Source organism: Callithrix jacchus, chromosome 11, assembly GCF_049354715.1.
Source record: "Callithrix jacchus isolate 240 chromosome 11, calJac240_pri, whole genome shotgun sequence".
NCBI classification, from domain to species: Eukaryota; Metazoa; Chordata; class Mammalia; order Primates; family Cebidae; genus Callithrix; species Callithrix jacchus.
This window is the reverse complement of record NC_133512.1, coordinates 103,437,629-103,458,835: the sequence shown is the minus strand read 5'-3', so window position 1 is coordinate 103,458,835 and position 21,207 is coordinate 103,437,629. Positions and strand designations below refer to the sequence as shown.

At 38.2% G+C, this 21,207-nt stretch overlaps 1 protein-coding gene across 1 annotated transcript; it reads left to right on the top strand.

The window, feature by feature from the left end:
- The first annotated feature begins 16,465 nt into the window (after positions 1-16,465).
- OR2A7 (olfactory receptor family 2 subfamily A member 7) lies at positions 16,466-20,695 on the top strand. The gene has a single exon (XM_017975538.4). It carries the CDS (start codon positions 16,468-16,470, stop codon positions 17,440-17,442), a length of 975 nt encoding a protein of 324 aa, XP_017831027.3. The 5' UTR covers positions 16,466-16,467; the 3' UTR covers positions 17,443-20,695.
- The last annotated feature ends 512 nt before the right edge of the window (positions 20,696-21,207 follow it).

The following is a 21,207-nucleotide window of genomic DNA, read 5'->3' as shown; positions in this document are numbered from 1 at the left end:
AGAGAGGAAAGGAAAAAAACAAAACCAGCTCCCAAGGCAAGATAAACATCTCTGTGGATCAGAAACAAAACATAAAATCAGATGTCTGAGTGATGCAGAAGCCACGGGTTAGCTGACTGTGTTTGCAAGTTGGCCTGAGTGGAGATAGATTTTCTCTTGGGAACTAAAGATATTAAAGTGCTTCATGCAATAATGGGGAACTGAGGCTTAGCACCTTCCTTGAAAATAGGATATGGAGGAGAGTGGAAGGGACTGACTTCCTTTGCTTGCTAATGGAGACCCAAAGAATGCACTGTGCTCTACTGCTTCCCTATATAGCCTCAGGAAAACTGTGGGTTGAAGACTTGAGAGAACCCAGACACTGAGCTACAACCAAATGTGGAATCCAGCCACCCACTCTCGGTGCTGGGATTCCCAATGTACTCAGTCTCACTATAGGTAAATAATTCTAAACCATTAATGTAGGATCCAGGTCTGGATAGGAAGCCCAAAGAGCTGGACCGAGACAACCCCTGAGCTTCTAGATGAGAGAAGAGGGAGAGAGAGATACAGAGAGAGAGAAATGGAGAGAGAATTGGGTCTTTGAATCTATTTTCAGAAGCTGCCAAGAGAAGCATCTGAAAATATCAACAACTGGAAAATAAATTCACTTCTGATGATGTGCATTTTGTGCATTCATGAATGAACAATTGATAAATATTTATGTTCATTTTTAAAAGCATAAAATATTTCTTAAAGTTATGCCAACTATTTTAGATGGCCAGGGATTAAGAAGAAAAATAATTTGAAAATGACAGATGGATCCCAAAAGATAACAATTACAGAGATGAGAAATAAAACATGCATTCCCTGAAATAAGGACTAAATCTTCTTAAATATGGAAAAACCCTCAAATAACAGGATAATTCTAGATGGAGCACATTAGGGGAAAAGATTGTGAAATAGACTATGGAATGCATAATTTTCCCAAACTACAACAGAAACTATTTTTTAAGAAAATGGAATAAAAAGCACATAGACTCTGGACTCAGACAGAATATCTATTTATCTTATAAGGATATAAATATAATGATGAAAATGGGATAGGACATTATTGTTGAAATTTTTTTCCTGATGGATAAACACATGAATTCTCAGAACCAAAGATACTCTGAGTATCAAGCCACATAAGTAAAAATAAATTCATATCCAGGAATATTATAATGAAAGCACAAAATATTAAGGAAGAACAAAAATAATAAAACCTTCAGAGAATAGCTACAAAATAACAACAAATAAAAGTGGACTTCCCCTCATCAAAACAGATGCTAGAAGGGAATATTCTAAAGGATGAGGAAAACTATTACTCTACAATTTCACACTCAGTTAAACTATCATTCAAGAAAAAGAGAAAAATGAAAATGTTTTCAAACAGAATCTAAGGAAAATTACCTCCCTTTATTCAATAGAATTGTTAATAAATATAGTTGGATTAAAAAAAGTGAAAACAGAATGAAAGTATATAGTGTACACGCTAAGCATGCAAGTTGATAAAGTGTATGAGTAAATATAATTGTTGAATGTAAACAAAGTAGCTTTTTATATGAAAAATACTCTTAACAGCCATAACAGGTTGATGTAAATAATACTAATGAATAATTACATCATGGTAAATCTCTCGACTTGATTAGAAAGGTGAAAATGCTGAATAATTGTAGGCTGCATTAGAAAAATTTATAATCTGATGCGTGTTAAAAATTTAAAGGTAGACCGCATTTACCATCTTTGAGCCCTTATCTCTGCTGCAGTTGTAGCAGCCAATAGGTCTGCCATCTACTCCTGAGTAGCTTCACCAGCATTTCAGCCAGAACAAGGCTGTTGTCCTAGTGATTACAGCCACATGAGTCACTGGTCAGTTTGGCGGCTATCCCAACCTGTTTCCTGACTCCCATGATCTTCACCCAGGCACTGTGAAGGCCGCTTATGGCTTGGCCAACACAAAGAGAGCAAGACATTGGAGAGAGGAGGGGAAAGTGTTGGTGGAAGCAAGTAGCCAAGTGATATGGTTGGACTTTGTGTCCCCACCCAAATCTCGTCTTGAATTGTAATTGTCAAGGGAGAGACCAGGTGGAGGTAATTGAATCATGGAGGGCAGTTTCCCCCATGCTATTCTCATGATAGTGAGTGAGTTCTCATGAGATCTGATGGTTTTATAAGGGGTTCTTTCCCCTCCACTGGGCACTTCTCCTTCCTGCCACCTTGTGAGAAGGTGCCTGCTTCCCCTTTGCCTCCACCATGATTGTAAGTTTCCTGAGGCCTCCCCAGCCATACTGAACTGTGACTCAATTAAACCTTTTTCCTTTATAAATTACCCAGTCTCAGGTAGTTATTAGTAGCAGTGTGAAAACAGACTAATACACCAAACAAGCTGATGAGCCTGGAGAACCTGAAGAGACAGCATAGGCCCATCAGGAAGAAGAATATGGTGAGGGGGAGGGGGGATCCTGTTAGGAAAGAGCTAGAAATGATGAGAGAGTCAGAGTATTGGGGGAGGTAGAGAAAGGGGTGATGAGGAGGCAGAATAAGTGTATCTTTGAGAAGCTCCACTTTTCCTTTGAGAGTGTTCAATTTGTGATTCAGGAGTTTGCCTTTAATTTGAGGATGTTGATTTTGTTAACTATAAGGACCATGATAATGACAATATTCAGCCCTTTTCTGTAGTGGATTATACACAGTTAATGCTATCAAAAGCCTTTAAGTAAAATGGGCCCAAATCAGAAGAAATTCATGATCCTAAAAGAAAATATAATGATCTCTATAGATCTGTTATATAAGCAGTAAAGTCTATCAGTGTAGCTTATGAAAATAGAGAAGATGAAAACAATGGAAACCAGGAGTAGTAGAAATTTTGGGAAGAATGAAAGTAAAGGCAAAGCCTAAGGAAGAGGAAAGGTGAAAATAAAAATGACCATAGTAGTGGTTCTCACCCATGGCTGACCGTTGGAATCACCTGGAGTTATTCAGGCTCCTGCTGTGTGGACACACACAGGTAAATTGAATCCCAGCCTCTAGAGGTCGGAGATGCAGTTGTCAGTGTTTGTTTTTTGTTTTCCGAGACAGAGTTTTGCTCTTGTTGCCCAGGCTGGAGTACAATGGCGCTATCTCCACTCACCACAACCTCCCTCTCCTGGGTTCAAGCTATTCTTCTGCCTCAGCCTCCCGAGTAGCTGGGATGACAGGCACCCGCCACCACACGTGGTTAATTTTGTATTTTTAGTGGAGACGGGATTTCTCCAAGTAGGTCAGGCTAGTCTTGAACTCCCAACCTCAGGTGATCCGCCTGCCTCAGCCTCCCAAAGTACTGGGATTACAGGCGTGAGCCACCGTGCCCGGCCAGTGTATTTTAAGGCTCCCCAGGTGCAATGTTGAGAACCACTGCTTTAAAGAAATGCCTTTTTTCTGTTGACGGTTTTTAAGAATGGTAAGCTACTTGGAAACCTGGCTTATAAACATCATGATCCTATCCTGAAGTCCTAAAAGATGCTCTAGTAAAATGAATTCAGATACTGGCAAGCCTAAATGCCTCCCAGCAGGATTTCCCCATGAACCCAATGTGTATTTAACAAACGAAGTGTTAACCATGGCACATAAAATCAGGTTAAACACAGACAATCCTTATTTTTTTTTTCTCTGATAGGCCCAAAGTTACAGGCCACATAGTGTTTCAGAAAGCCTGCATGCCAAGAAAATCACTCTAAAACTATGAAGAGCAGAATGGCTAAGTATGTGAACTGTTCAATGAGTAGAAAAATTTTTGGTGATTCTCATTTCAAGTAATTTTGTCTTTCTGAAGTTCTTGAGAGTGGCAACTTGTCCGCTGCTGTTGAAGTTACCCTGTTAAAGACTAAGAATTAGGATACTATTTTTTCAGTGTAGCTCTGGGATTGATAATGTAATTGACAGGAGAAGCCATTAAAAACAATAATGATGACTGTGGGAAAGAAGCCCGAGATTCAGAGGCCAAAGGAAGAAAACAAGGAGATGTTTTAAACGAAGAAAAGAGAGAGAGAAAAAACAAGGAGAATAAAATGATACTGAACAGCATATAACCCACTCTTTGAAACTTCCAGAGAGAGTTAAGTAAATGTTTCATTTGTTGAAAAGATGACTTTAAAAAAAGTTCATTCTACTTTGAAGTTTTGATAATATGCTATTTTGTCAAATATATAGTTGTAGGAAATTTTGTAATGTTTGTTCATTTTTATATGACTTTCTTCTTTGGTTTCTTTTATTTGTTTTTTTTTTTTTTGTCTTTTTTTATTGCGTTTTAGGTTTTGGGGTACATGTGCAGAACATGCAAGATAGTTGCATAGGTACACACATGGCAGTGTGTTCTGTTGCCTTCCTCCCCTTCACCCACATTTGGCATTTCTCCCCAGGCTATCCCTCCCCAGCCCCCCCCACACTGTCCCTCCCCTATTCCCCCCAATAGACCCCAGTGTGTAATACCCCCTTCACTGTGTCTGTGTGTTCTCATTTTTCCTCACCCACCTATGAGTGAAAATATGTGGCATTTCATTTTCTGTTCTTGTTTCAGTTTGCTGAGAATCATGTTCTCCAGATTCATCCATATCCCTACAAAGGACATGAATTCATCATTTTTGATTGCTGCATTATATTCCATGGTGTATATGTGCCACATTTTCCCAGTCCAGTCTATCATCGATGGGCATTTGGGTTGGTTCCAGGTCTTTGCTATTGTAAACAGTGCTGCAATGAATATTCGTGTGCATGTGTCCTTATAGTAGAACGATTTATAGTCCTTTGGATATATACCCAGTAATGGGATTGCTGGGTCAAATGGAATTTCTATTTCTAAGGCCTTGAGGAATTGCCACACTGTCTTCCACAATGGTTGAACTAATTTACACTCCCACCAACAGTGTAAAAGTGTTCCTATTTCTCCACATCCTCTCCAGCATCTGTTGTCTCCCGATTTTTTAATGATCGCCATTCTAACTGGCGTGAGATGGTATCTCAGTGTGGTTTTGATTTGCATCTCTCTAATGACCAGTGATGATGAGCATTTTTTCATATGTTTGTTGGCCTCATGTATGTCTTCTTTTGTAAAGTGTCTGTTCATATCCTTTGCCCATTTTTAAATGGGCTTGTTTGTTTTTTTCTTGTATATCTGTTTGAGTTCTTTGTAAATTCTGAATATCAGCCCTTTGTCAGATGGGTAAACTGCAAAAAATTTTTCCCATTCTATTGGTTGCCAATTCACTCTAGTGACTGTTTCTTTTGTCATGCAGAAGCTGTGGAGTTTGATTAGGTCCCATTTGTCTATTTTGGCTTTTGTTGCCAATGCTTTTGGTGTTTTGGTCATGAAGTCCTTGCCTACTCCTATGTCCTGAATGGTTTTGCCTAGATTTTCTTCTAGGGTTTTTATGGTGCCAGGTCTTATGTTTAAGTCTTTAATCCATCTGGAGTTAATTTTGGTGTAAGGTGTCAGGAAGGAGTCCAGTTTCTGCTTTCTGCACATGGCTAGCCAATTTTCCCAACACCATTTATTAAACAGGGAATCCTTTTCCCATTGCTTGTTTTTGTCAGATTTATCAAAGATTGTATGGTTGTAGATATGTTGTGTTGCCTCCAATGCTTCTGTTCTGTTCCATTGGTCTACATCTCTGTTTTGGTACCAGTACCATGCTGTTTTGATTACTATAGCCTTGTAGTATAGTTTGAAGTCTTTTAGTTTGATACCTTTAAGACTACAGCTGTGAAATTTATCAGAAGCATTTATGGGCCCCAAATTTTTTAGTTAAATATTTTCCAGAAGAACCATCTGAAATAATTTCAAATCAGTTTGCATTAACTGTTTTCTTTTTGTCATAGAAATGTAATCTCTTACGCTAATTTTATCCTCTGTAAAGCCTATTTTTACTTTGACTACAATCAAGGAAATGTTTGATAAATTTCTGTAGCTTCATATTTAAGTTTCATAAAATTAACTTGTTTGCATATCTAAAAACAAATTATGTGACAATTAAAAGAAAGCTCTTCATACTATGGTTATCTTTTTAAAATCAATGTCTTGATAGTAAAATTTAAACTGATTAAAAATTATTTGAGAGAAATATATTTAAAACATTAGTATCATAGAATAGTATTAGCATGTTCTTTATAAATCAGTCAGGTAACAGTATAAGAACAAGACATAAGATTCCAAGTCTCATAGGTCCTGATTTGAACTGCAGGAGAATCCACGTGACAACACGCATTATTATTTAACAGGGAAACTTCTATGTTTATAAAATGTGAAATCCAGAGAGTCCTTGATGTAAATTGAGGCTTATTCTAGAAATGGTAGTAAAATATTTAGGATCTTCTACAAACTATTACTGGTAATGTGCACATTCAGGGTTTTGGTATACAGTGGAGATGGGTCAGGAGTAGCTTAGTCTCCCCTGGCTTCACGTTTCTGTGTGAAGAGGATTGTACCTAGAATAGTCTTTCTAACTTCTCAGTTTGAGAGAAGAAAATCAACAGAAACTAGATGTCCATCTTCCTGTCTCCTTCCTTTCCAGTGTCAACCATTTGTAGGAAGCTCACAGTTTTCTCCACCCTTCTGTGCTGTGAATTTTACACAGATGGGGGCTTGTGGAAGAGCCCTGTGGTTTTATAGTGCAGCCTGTGGCAAGGCAGTGAGTTCAATTCAGGGTAAGGAATTAGTAAACTGTTTTGGGTATCACATCTAAGCCCTATGCACTGTCAAGTCTTTTTTCAATAATAAAAACTATATTTTGTTATCTGCCTAATGCTTGTACCCATATCTCAATCAGTTCTCAAATGTGAGTGATGCCAAGAAGTGTTATTTATGGCTATTCTTGAAAACCCCAGCAGCTGGTACCCAGGCTTACAACTCAGGTTAACTAAGTTGTCGGCATTTGGATTACCAACCTAGGTTACCTGGAATTTCTATGCTGTGTGAATGGCTATTTTTGTAATTGTGTGACTGATTTTTCATTAGTATGACCCTGGCTAGCAGCATTAGGACTTAGAGTTAAGTACATACTGACCATGTATAATGAATAACATTGGTGAGTCACTGCAGTTTTGGACAGGTTTGTCCTAAGGCACCTGCCTTTTTATACATATGAGTGACTATTTCTATCTAGTCAGAGCAACACAGACCTTAGCAAGCAGGCAAGCTGCTTTATGGCCTTAGACAAGCAGAGGACAGGCTGTTCAGAGCCTTAAACAAATGCCTGCCATGCAGGTGTCTCAGGGGATACTGGTTGTGGGGACCATAAAATGCAGGATACTATAACCTGAACTCTAATTGATAGGTGAAGCTTGGTCTGGAGCTGTAGTTGAAACAAGCTGAAGCATGATCTTTTAGGTATTGGCTTGTAGAACAATATTGTCAGTTTTGACTGCATTTCTCTAACAGGTCTACAGGTGGGAACTTTGTTTCTTTTTCTTTGTACAAATTTATGGGGTACACATGCAATTTTGTTACATGCATAGATTATACAGTAATCAATCCAGGGCATTTAGGGAATCTATCACTCACATAATATACATTATACCCATTAACCAATGCTCATCATCCTCCTCCATCCCACACCTTCACCCTTCTTAGTCTCTCTCATCTATCATTCCACTCTCTACCTCCATGTGAATATAATTTTTAGCACCTTTTATGAGTGGGAACATGCAATATTTGACTTTCTGTACCTAGTTTGTTTCACTTAAGATACTGACCTCTAGTTTCATCCACCTTGCTGTATGATTTCATACTTTTTTAAATGGTTGAATAGTATTCTATTGTATATGTACAGGACATTTTTCTTATACTTTTATTTCTTGATGGACACATGTTATATTAGTCTGTTCTCACACTGCTAATAAAGATATACCTGAGACTGGACAATTAATTTTCAAAAAGGGATTTAATTGACTCACAGTTCAGCATGGCTGGGGAGGCCTCAGGAAACTTACAGTCATGGCAGAAGGGGAAGCAAACATGTCCTCTTCACACGGTGGCAGGAAGAAGCACTGAGCAAAATGAGGAAAGTCTTTTTAAAAACCATCAGATCTCATAAGAATTTACTCACTATTATGAGAAGAGTAGCATGGGGGTAACTATCCCATGATTAAATCACATCCCACCAGCTCCTTCCCATGACAGTGGGGATTATGGTAACTACAATTCAAGATGAGACTTAGGTGGGGACACAGCCAAACCATATCAAAACCATATCATTTCACCCTGACCCCTTCCAAATCTCATGTCCTCACATTTCAAAACCAATCGTGCCTTTCCAACAGTCCTCTAAAGTCTTAGCTCATTCCAACGCTAACCCAAAAGTCCAAGTCCAAAGTCTCATCTAAGACAAGGCAAGTCTTTTATGCCTGTGAGCCTGTAAAATCAAAAGCAAGTTAGTTATTAATACTTCCTAGATACAATGAAGGTACAGGCATTGGGTAAATAAAATCATTCCAAATGGGAGAAATTGGCCAAAACAAAGGGGCTACAGGTCCCACGCAAGTCCAAAATCCAGTAGGGCACTAATTAAACAAAGTTCCAAAAGGATTTCCTTTGACTCCACATCTCACATCCAGGTCATGCTTACAGAAGAGATGGGCTCCCATGGCCTTGGGATGCTTTGCCCCTGTGGTTTTGCAGGGTATAGCCCCACTCTTGGCTGTTTCCATGGAGGCACTGAGTGTTGGAGATTGTTCCAGGCACATGGTGCAAGCTGTCAACAGATCTACCATCTGGGGACTCTGTGTGCGGTTCCAACCTCACATTTCCCTTCCACACTTCCCTAGCAGAGGTTCTTCATGAGGCCCCACCCTTGCAGCAGATTTTTACCTGGACATCCAGCCATTTCTGTCCATCCTCTGAAATCCAGGTGGAGGTTCTCAAACCTCAATTCTTGACTTTTGTGCACCCGCAGCCTCAACACCATGTGTAAGCTCCCAAGGTTTGGGTCTTGTACTCTGAAACAATGGCTAAAACTGTATGTTGGCCCTTTTAGCCATTGCTGAAGTTCAAGCAGCTGGGATGCAAGGCACCATGTTCCAAGGCTGCACAGAGCAGGGGGTCCCTGGGCCCAGCCCACAAAACCATTTTTCCCTCCTAGGTTTCTGGGCCTGTGATGGCAGGGGCCTCCATGAAGGTGTCTGACATGCCCTGGAGACATTTTCCCCATTGTTTTGGTGACTAACATTGGGATCCTCGTTACTTATGTAAATTTCCGCAGGAGGCTTGAATTTCTCCCCAGAAAGTTCTTTTACTTTTCTACTGGATTGTCACACTACAAAATTTCCAAACATTTATGCTCTGCTTCCCTTTTAAATATAAGTTCCAATTCCAAACTGTATCTTTGTGAATACATAAAAATGAATGCTTCTAACAACACCCAAGTGACATCATAAATATTTTGCTGCTTAGAAATTTCTTCCACTAGATACTCTTAAGTCATCTCTCTCAAGTTCAGAGTTCCACAGATCTCTAGGACAAAATGCTACCAGTCTCTTTGCTAAAGCATAGCAAGACTCACCTTTATTCCAGTTCCCAACAAATTCCTCATCTCTGAGGAATTTAGCCATTGCTTCATTGTTCATATAACTATCAGCATTTTGGAACCAACCCAAATGCCTATCAATCAATGGGTGGATAAAGAAACTGTGGTATGTATATGTATATTTGTGAGAATACTATATGGGTTCCACCTGCTGCCAAAACAAGTTAATCTATTTGGAAGATTAGTAGGTGAGGATATTTCAGAGTTCCTGAAACTATGTTTATATATAGGTATATATATGGTATATGTGTGTATGTATATATATGTGTGTGTGTGTGTGTGTGTGTGTGCATGTGTGTGTGTATATATACACACCATACCCAACTATGGGTATGTATATATACATGTATGTGTGTGTGTGTGTGTGTGTGTATATATATACACCATACCAAACACACATATACACATACCACAGTTGGGTATGGTGTGTGTGTGTGTGTGTATATATATGTGCGTGTGAGTGTGTGTGTTAATGGCATTTGCAGCAATTTGGATGAGACTGGAGACTATTCACTTATTCTAAGTGAAGTAACTCAGGAATGGAAAACCAGATCTCACTGATATATGGGAGCTAAGCGATGAGGATGAAAAGGCATAGAATGATACAATAAACTTTGAGGACTTGGGGGTAAGGGAGAAAAGGGGGTAAGGGATAAAAGACTACAAATACTGTGCAGTGTATACTGCTCATGTGATAGTTGCACCAAAATCTCACAAATCACCCCTAAAGAACTTACTCATATAACCAAATACCACCTGTACCACAATAACTTATGGAAAAATAAAAAATATTTGGAAAATATTACTTAAAATTCCTTACATAGAGGTAGAAAATCCAAAAACTTTATGTTAAAAAAAATTGAATTGGACCAGGCGCGGTGGCTCAAGCCTGTAATCCCAGCACTTTGGGAGGCCGAGGCGGGTGGATCACGAGGTCAAGAGATCGAGACCATCCTGGTCAACATGGTGAAACCCCGTCTCTACTAAAAATATAAAAAATTAGCTGGGCATGGTGGCGCATGCCTGTAATCCCAGCTACTTAGGAGGCTGAGGCAAGAGAATTGCCTGAACCCAGGAGGCAGAGGTTGCGGTGAGCCAAGATCGCGCCGTTGCACTCCAGCCTGGGTAACAAGAGCGTAACTCTGTCTCAAAAAAAAAAAAAAAAAAATTGAATTGGTTACCAGAATTTTCTTCTAATCAAAGAACACCATGCCATGTAATTTTATCGGCAAATTTTACTGATCCTCAAGGAAGAGCTAATTTTCATACTATGTAAAACTTCTTGTGAATAGACAAAAGAAGGACGGCAATCTAGCTTGCTTTATAGGGATAGTATACAATGATAACAAAACTGGAAAAGTACAGTAGAAGATAAGTGATTTATTGAACAAATCTCAAAAATGAACATAAATGCAAATCGACCTAAGTATTGGTAAGAGGCGAAAGATTTATACGATCTGAAGAGAAACCAGAGTATGGCCTAAGTATTAGGAAACCAAGTTCAGCATTGCTATTATCAAACAAAATATATCTTGTTCTGATAAAATAGAATTTAAGGCAAAAAATATTATGAGACATATAGAAGTCTTTTATATTTATAAAATTAGAAACAGCAAAAGAGATGTAATTTGAGTTTTTATATTTAATAAATTGGACCATGAACAACATATGGGTAACAGGGATTGTTTCTCTCTAGGAATCAGACGCCCTTGGGCATCAGTATGAGGAAGCAGCATCCTTCCGGAATATGAGCACACAATCTGGACACCAGACACCAACAAGCCTCTTACTGAAGAGGTCTGATGGGGAAAAGCCCATGAAGACCTACTGCAGGTGAGCTCTCTCAAGGTAAATATAGTAAGATTTTTACTTTCTTAGTTGGCAGTCATAAACATTAAAATAACTTTAATTTAGCAAATTATACCCTGCCTCCTTTATATTTAAGTATAAGAATGGATTTAGGTAAAAGACCAAAAGAAAGATTTAAAGCACAAAGACAGCATCTAATTGTCTCAGCTGTATTCCCTGAAATTATAAAATAGGGTCAGTTTGTTTTTATTTCTTCATTCTTGGAAGACAGAGAAAATAGTAAGAATCACAGACCTCAGGGATCATGGTCTTTCTCACTTCACCTCCCACTTACCTTGTGTTCAAAATCATCAGTAATTGAAGAACATGGATTGCTTTTCGGTAAGAAGTGTACTTCCTTGTTTGTGCTCTAGTTAAATCTTACAAAATAGGGTTTAACAAATCCCATTGGGATGCCTTATTCTTCTTTCTGATGCCTTAACATGTTCCCCAAAGCTTCTATAGTTCTTGATACCTGGTCCTACTTTGGGAATTGTATTCCTGGTGGAGACTTGATGGAAAAAAATATAGAATACATGTTCAGGTTACACAGAAGATAAAACTCAGCCAACATTAAAGAGGATGAGAATACCACATGGGTTCCACCTGCCCCCAAAACAAGTTAATCTATTTGGAAGGTTAGTACGTGGGGATATTTTGGAGTTTCTGAAACTAAAATAAGCTTGGGGAATCTGTAATATATGAAGAGGTCCTGGAAATCATTGTATTGCTTCTTAAGTTTCTGATCATGAACCCTACAGTGACTGAAGAAATTAATAGCAGTATCTTGACGTGAACATTCTTCCAGGGAAAACTAGAGGGATATGTACAGTGAGAGCCCCTTTCCTTTGGACAGGAGCAGGTGGCAGTGTCATGATGGGTCTTTATCCCTTCACTGCAACACACCTTCATAGCAGATGGAGATATGGTTGATCTAAGCAGAGAATATAGTCATCTCCTCTGAGAGATATCCAACCTCCGTTGGGGCACTTTTCCCCCTAATAATCTTGGAATGAAAGAGTTTCAACACTAGCTCAGATACTTTCTACTGATTTGTGAAGCTTTACCTAACTCATACCCAGCTTGTTTTCTCATTTTTGGTTGTTAGGCCTGATGTAAGTTTTTATATTATCCAGTCTTGATTTATTATATAATTTCAGATGGACTGTAATAAAAAATCACAATGCAAAATGTAATTCTTATTCATAATGCCAAATTTCTACAATTTATAGACTTAGCTACTAGACAAATTTAAAAGTTTTCTCTTTTAGATATACCTAATGTAGATAATTTATTTTGACACATTTGGCATTGAATTTCTGTTTAAATTGTAAGGTAAAATAGTTATTTGTGGGAGTTTGCTTGTAAAAGTTTCTATTGCCTCATGAAATTAAATAGTGGTTTTATAGAACAATTGACTGCAAACTAGTTTTAGGTTACATAAGAAGAAGGCTTTATTTTCTAACATGAAATTCCTTTTTCTGAGCTATTTAAACATGAGAATTATCAAATTTGTGAGTCCCTTTTTTCCTAAATTTTTGTGGGTACATAGTAGGTGTATATACTTATGGGTATATGAGATGTTTTGATACAGGGATGCAATGTAAAATAAGCACATCGTGGGGAATGAGGTACCCAGCCCCTCAAGAATTTACCCTCTAAGTTACTAATAATCCAATTATATTCTTTAAGTTATTTTAAAATGTACAATGAAATTATTATTAACTATAGTCACCCTATTTTGCTAACAAATAGTAGGTCTTATTCATTCTTTCTAATTTTTTTTGGTGCACATTAATAATCCCCACCTCTTCCCAATACCCCTGCTCCCTTTTCCAGCCTCTGGTAACCATCCTTCTACTCTCTGTGTCCATGAGTTCAATTGTTTTGATTTTTAGTTTCCATAAATAAGTGAGAACATATGATGGTTGTTTTTCTGTGCCTGGTTTATTTAATTTAACATAATGATCTCCATTTCCATCCATGTTGTTGCAAATGACTAGATCTCATTCTTTTTTGTGGCTGAATACTGAGTGCTCCATTGTGTATAGGTACCACATTTTCTTTATCCATTCATCTGTTGATGGACACTTAGGTTGTTTCCAATTATTAGCTATTGTAAACAGTGCTGCAACAAACATAGAAGTGCAGATATCTCTTTGACATACTGATTTCCTTTCTTTTACTGGAATATTTGTGAGTCTTTTTTTTTTTAATTTTTTTTTATTGCATTTTAGGTTTTGGGGTACATGTGCAGAACATGCAAGATAGTTGCATAGGTACACACATGGCAGTGTGTTCTGTTGCCTTCCTCCCCTTCACCCACATTTGGCATTTCTCCCCAGGCTATCCCTCCCCAGCTCCCCCCACCGCTGTCCCTCCCCTATTCCCCCCAATAGACCCCAGTGTTTAGTACTCCCCTCTCTGTGTCCTTGTGTTCTCATTTTTCATCACCCGCCTATGAGTGAGAATATGCGGTATTTCATTTTCTGTTCTTGTGTCTTTTTAACAGTCTTATCAATCCAACCAGGTTACATGTGGCAGCAAACAAGTAGTCTTACACGCCCTCAGCCAACACATGTAGCAGGATGTAGTGTATGTACAGTTAATACCTGTGGATTTTTATTTTGTAATTTAGCTCCTTGGAGATGGGGGAAGATGAGGTGACACCATTTGTCCTGCTACTTTATTGTGTGCCTTTATCATATGAAATTTTGGAAACAGCATTGTTATCTTCATTGGTCTCAAATATTGCAAGAAAGTTGAAGTGAATAACACTTTCCTGTGCCTTTGGGACCACTGAATTATATTGCTGGAAGGGATCTTGGCATTCTTCTAGTTCAACTTCTCACATGACAAAGGAATCCCATCTTGAATGGATGATTAATTATCTATGAATTAAAACATTCACTGAAATCGACTTCATTCCTAATAAAATTACTACTTTTCAAGAAGGCAATTTCAATAATTATCAAATGATTTCTTGACTAAGATAATATCACCTTCCAATAAGTTCTACTTTGAATTATGATTCTTTCTTTGAAATAATAATACAAAAACTTACTTTTGCTGATGAAATATTTCAAATAATAACACAGAAAATGTGAATGGGGAACTCATTGATAGAAACTCAATTATGAATTTTTTTATTTTAGTGAAATTCAGATGGATTATGGACTGAAGAAGGCTATAGAGTCAGGCAAAAAACAGAAGCAATAATTTAGAAGTTGCAGTAATTCAAACCTCAATACACCCTGTTTGCTTTGGAAGAATTTTAAAACATTTGATAGGCCCCTAAAAGCTAAAGAATCACCATAAATAGTAGGTGGTTATTTATTTATACATGATAGTTAAGAAGCTATAAAATATGTTAAGCATTCTATGAATACAAGTGTATGGTTAGAGTTTTAGCTCTAGTTTTGGATAGAGATCAGTGTTTTTTAAATCCCAGACTATGACCCTTCATGAAATCATTCAGTCAGCATTTTTACTAATGAAATAGAATAGATTAGACTAGAATCAAATAGAAAACAAGTACATTACACAGAGTAAAGATTCAATTATACATATACTCATATGTGTATCTACTGGGTAGACATTTATTACTATAGGAATATAGCAGAATTTTGGAAATTTCCAAATGTAAATAAGCAGATGATATGTAACAATTTCACTACTGGTTATATATCCAAAAGAAAGGACGTGAACATATCAAAAAGATATCTTCACAGCCATGTTTATTGCAGCACTATTCACAATAACCAAAATATGAAATAAACCTAAGTGCTCATTAATGAATAAATGGATAAAGAAAATGTGATACACACACACACACACACACACAAAGGAATATTATTCTGCCATGTAAAAGAATAAAATCCCATCATTTGCAGCAACATGGATGGAACTGGAGATCATTACATTAAATGAAATAAGCTAAGCACAGAATGACAAATAGTATATGTTTTCACTTACTTATATGTGGGAGGTAAAAATGTGCATCTCATGAAGACAGAGAGTAGATTGGTGGTTACCAGATGCCAGGAGGGGTAGCAAAAAAGGATCATAAAGAGAAGTTGATTACAAATGTATGGTTTCATAGAAGAAATAAGACCTAGTGTTCAATAGATTAGAAGAGTGACTATAGTTTACAGTAATCTACTGCATACTTCAAAATAGGTAGAAGAGAATAATTTGAATGTTTCTAAGAAAAAGAAAAGACAAATATTTAAGGTGACAGATAGCCGAAGTACACAGATTTGATCTTTATAAATTAAATGAGTATATTAAATTATCACATGTACCACAAAACTACGTACATCTATTTTGTATCACTAAAAAAATGTTAAAAATAAATTTTCAAAAAATAGAAAAAAATATACAAATAAATAATATAAATACATATTTATTGTATAAGAAGGTGACAGGTAGCTACATTCTGATCATAAGACAACACAAACAAAGTAGACCCTCTATGGGTACAAAAGTCAAAACACAAAGATGTCTGTTTAAATCCAACCAAAGTTAGGGCAAACTGCCATTCTCTCAACTTAAATCAAGATTATACAATCAGTAAAAAATCACAAGTTTAACAAATAACTCATATAATGAAGGTTCCAATTGGTGAGAAGACCTGATAGCAGGATCATCGACATGGTCCTCATCCCTCTTTCTATCCTTGTATATAGACATAGACACCAGCACACTTCCATATGTATGGCTATAAGTACTCCGCAGTGAAGGAGTACAGAGGGCAAGCATCGGATATAGTCATCACAAACTGAGGAAAGAGTCCATGCTATGAAGGCAATTTAAGTAAAACTGTGATGAAAGTAGATTTGAAAATAAGATGTAATGAATACTATAATATCATACTAACATTGAATTTATCATTGGTGACAAATTTTCCTTGTGCTTCATTTTTAAATGCATAATTTTTCTCTTAGTAAGTGACAAAGATCAAAATATCATTCAAGGTGTTTTTTTTAGGAAACACTCAAACAATAATATGTACAGTTACAGCATGTTTAAACATTTGCCTCAGATGTTCAGACTTGGTGAGCTCCTTTGTTTCTTCTACAGGGAAATGGGGACAAATCAGACTTCCATCACAGAGTTTCTCCTACTGGGATTTCCCCTCAGCCCATGGATTCAGATGCTCCTCTTTGGGCTCTTCTCCCTGTTCTATATGTTCACCCTGCTGGGGAATGGGGCCATCCTGGGGCTCATGTCACTAGACTCCAGACTGCACACCCCCATGTACTTCTTCCTCTCACACCTGGCCATCGTCGACATCGCCTACGCCTGCAACACGGTGCCCCAGATGCTGGTGAACCTCCTGCTTCCAGCCAAGCCCATCTCCTTTGCAGGCTGCATGACCCAGATGTTTCTGTTTTTGAGTTTTGCACATACAGAATGTCTCTTCCTGGTGGTGATGTCCTATGATCGGTATGTGGCCATCTGCCACCCCCTCCGATATTCTGCCATCATGACCTGGAGAGTCTGCATCACCCTAGCGGTGACTTCCTGGACCATCGGTGTCCTTCTATCCTTGATTCATCTAGTGTTACTTCTACCTTTACCCTTCTGCAGGTCCCAGAAAATTAATCACTTTTTCTGTGAAATCATGGCTGTTCTCAAAGTTGCCTGTGCAGATTCCCACATCAATGAGATCATAGTCTTGGCCGGAGCAATTTCTGTGCTGGTGGGACCCTTGTCGTCAATTGTAGTTTCATATATGTGCATCCTCTGTGCCATCCTTCAGATCCAATCAGGGGAAGGTCAGCGAAAAGCCCTCTCTACCTGCTCCTCCCACCTCTGTGTGGTTGGACTCTTTTATGGCACAGCCATTATCATGTATGTTGGACCCAGATATGGAAACCTCAAGGAGCAGAAGAAATATCTCCTGCTGTTTCACAGCCTCTTTAATCCCATGCTCAATCCCCTTATCTATAGTCTTAGGAACTCAGAAGTAAAGAATACTTTGAAGAGAGTGCTGGGAGTAGAAAGGGCTTTATGAAAAGATTATGTATGGCATTGTGATTGACAGTGACCTAGGAAGTTACATCTTTGAGAGGCTCCTAACCCAACTCTGTACTGATGGAATCTGTGTTCTCAATGGACATGAGAATTATCTGAGACATTTATTTAAAATGGAACTATCTCCTGCTCTACCTTTAAATGACTGATTCGGCAGATGTGGGATGAATTCCAGAAACTGATCTCTTCAAATCGTGGTGCAGCTAGTCCACACCAGGACAATACCCCTTACAATATCCTCATTAGCCTTTGATCCAGTCCCATAGCTCCCATAATCTTTTCCAAAACACTGGTCCCTTCAGAGGACTCTAAAAATAAGTTCTGTGGTCAAATAAGTTGGAGACTTATTTCACATCAGATGCCTCCGTCTAGGAATCACAATTCGTATTACAACAGTGAACGCTGTAAAAATTTCTCTAGGAAAGAATAATTCTATTCTAGTTTTTAGCCAGTGTTTTCTCTAAACTTACGTGAGCACATAAAATTTCCTTTGTAACACTTACTAACAGTCTCCTGGAACAGGAGATCTTGATATTAATTGACTCATTGTGAATACTTCCTACAGCCACCTTCGAGGGCAGAATGATTTTTTTTTTCTTTACAGAGTGAGCCTCTGAAGAGATGTAGGTCTGAGCATTGTGCCTCGATCAGTCCGTAAAAGTCTGGGCTCTGTTTGGATATAGACCGTAAGGGTCCCCATCTCTACTGTTTGATGGTGGATCGTCTAAAGAAAATAAATCCAACCCTGTCCTTCATTGTGGATGAGCATTCCTACTACAGAAGCTTCAGGAGATGACCTCATTCGACTTCACAATCTTCTAATTTTGATATTTAAAGAAATATGATTCAGTATACATTTTCCTGTGTTTGCCACTGACTGAAATCAATCTAATTTTTCTAACTCAGAGTTAGAACCCTAGTTTTTCTAACAACTTTCTAAATTGCGTGATTGATTGATAGATTTCCAAATAATATTTTTACTGCCTTACGTCTACTAGAAGAACTCAGCAAAACACAAATAAATATGATAATATCTTAGACAGTCTTGCTATTCACTGGGGTGGCTGGCAAGATATTAAAGATATAAACTGTTAGGAAAGACATAGATTGTAATCTCAAACCTTTTGGAAGGCCAATGGGTTTTACTGAGGCAGATTAACATTAGCATAGGAAGGAAATTAGAGACTTGTTAACATTAGCATAGGAAGGAAATTAGAGACTTGTTAACATTAGCATAGGAAGGAAACTAGAGACTGATCAAAAGGCCTTACCCCACACCCATTTGTCTCCACTCTGTTTACTCATGTTAATTTTGTGCTGGGTGGTCTCTCCCGAGGATCAAAGGGGATGACCTGGTAATTGCATTTACTCTGGGCCCCAGAACCAAAAGCTTCCACCAGTGGTAAAACCATTCTCTTAACCATGTTAATTATCCACAAGTGTGTTAACTTAGAACCTCTGTTATGAATAAAAGTGTGGACAGACAGAGGGTCTGGGTCCGTTGGTTGCATTTCGCCCTATGAAAGCAGCCAGTGGCCATTCCCTAGGCCACTTAAACACTATCGTGGGAGTGCATTCATTCATCCATCATTCAATCAGGGTCTGCAGGTCAGACTTCCACGGGATCCATGTCTCAAGATGGCAAATCTTCACATATCACAAGAGACAGGAAACTGCTAGAGGAAGAAGCTACCTTGGAAAGGATTCTTTCCTCCACTCCCAAGAGGAACTGAACTCAAAATCTTCCCATTTCACCAAAGAAATTAGAGAACACTTCCAACAGCAGACTTGCACTGGTTGTTTTGTGCCCTAGAAAAATGTTCCCTTCAGGTAGGTTACAATAAGCCCCACTGGGGCACTTGGGACTCCCTCATCTGCTCCCTGCCCCTGAGGGTCACTTGCAATCAGATAGTATTTCAGATCCTTTCTTCCCATTTCTGTAGCCGCAGAAGGAACCGAGATTACATCATGGAGAGGCTGAGCTACAGAGGTTCACACCAGGAACTTATTCATTGTCACACTGGTCCTGCTTCCTGACAGGTTCATCTGAACCATCTGGAGATTGGGGAACAAGGGCGGTGTGGGTGTTCGTGAAATTCAAATAATGCCAAGTATTCCAGGATGGTAATGAGATGTTGTCTCAGAGGTGTACTCTGTGACTGTGTGTTTCTTCATTGTGCGTCCTGCTGGGGTTGAGAACAGAAATAGAAAAGACAATTGCTTTGTCTGTCCTTCCCCAAGGAGGTGGGTATTCAGGAGTTTCACAACCCAGCCCCTCCAGAGAGCCCTGGGCTGCCAAAAAGATTCAGCCCTTCAGAGAATAATACCACCTTTTGTGAGGATGCTGGTATATTTTCAATCAGAAACAGAAGAGATGGTTCACAGAAACACCCAGAAACCTTCTGGAGCTTCACCCTTCTGAGATCCTTGAATCCAAATGTGGGCGTAACTAGGTTGCCTTTATTTACTTTGCCATGAATTCTCTCTAGACATGTTGTAGCTCCCAGGCTTTGGTTAACTCTCACTGTTACCAACACTTTTTATTAAGTATTGCCAAGAGAAGTAAATTATTTCTCTTAATGTTAAACCTATATGCTCATCTTTCACATTATATATCAATGGTTCCAGGGGAAAAATAGATGCACATTTGATGTGTAAATTATGTAAAAGTGTTTAGGTCTCTTTCCTGGATTTCCCCTCTCGGGTCCCCTTCCACACTCCCTTGTGGAAGTCTGTCTTCCCCTCCTAAACTCCATCTCTCGCTATTCCTTTCCACTCACTGTGGAAGCTGCTTTCCTCTCCTGGATTCCATCTTTCTGGATTCTCTCACTCAGCGTGAGACTTAGCTGTTTTTTCTCTCTCCTTCTCCTGTTTCTCTCTCTCTCTCTCTCTAAATAAATCACTTTCTACCAAAAAAAAGTGCTTAGGACTTGGCTATATATGTTTCTTTGGTGGAGAAATATCTATGTGACAGAGATTTATTTGGGAAACATGACACTCACAAAAGAAGTCAGAAATTGCTGTTTTCTAGATTTTGATAAAATGTATGAAATAATTTTCCCAACCAAAGTATAGTACAATATATTATGGAAAGATGTTACATCTCAGGAAAATTAATACATGTCAGCTGTTTTATAAATTATGCATTTAATTGTTGTCAATACAGTCACAATACATGCTTATCTATGAGAATATATTATTGCAATAGAATATAAAGTCAAATGGATGCTAAATCTATGTCATGTCTTTCATTAAGCATAGCACTAAAAGGACATAAGGCACCTGGAATGCACTAAATAAATTGGAATGAATATTAGATTTCCCATAGACTGGAGAAGTTTTTGTGGCACACATGGAAAGAGTACAGGAAAGGGACTGAGGTGTCAGCGGTGGGGTAACAAATTAGGAAGACGATGTCATCATTAATACTTTAAATTTTCTTTTAGAGGATTGTTGTTTAATGTCTATTTTTTTATTTATTTTTGCTTTTCCTCCTGAGGCACATCTTCATAATGAAATCTTCACAAGCTCAGAACCATCAACTTGCTATACTATGTGCTTCTAGAGTGCCCAGTTCACAAGAAGCAGTAAAGAGTAGGATCAATTGTTATCAACCTTTAGCAGATTATTGAATAGACTGTATTTACATGAAACTGACACTCAGTTCTTCATGGTCCATGATAGTTCTTATATCCAGAAAAATTACTTATATTATCAACTCTGACTCCATAACTTTGCAAAGTCT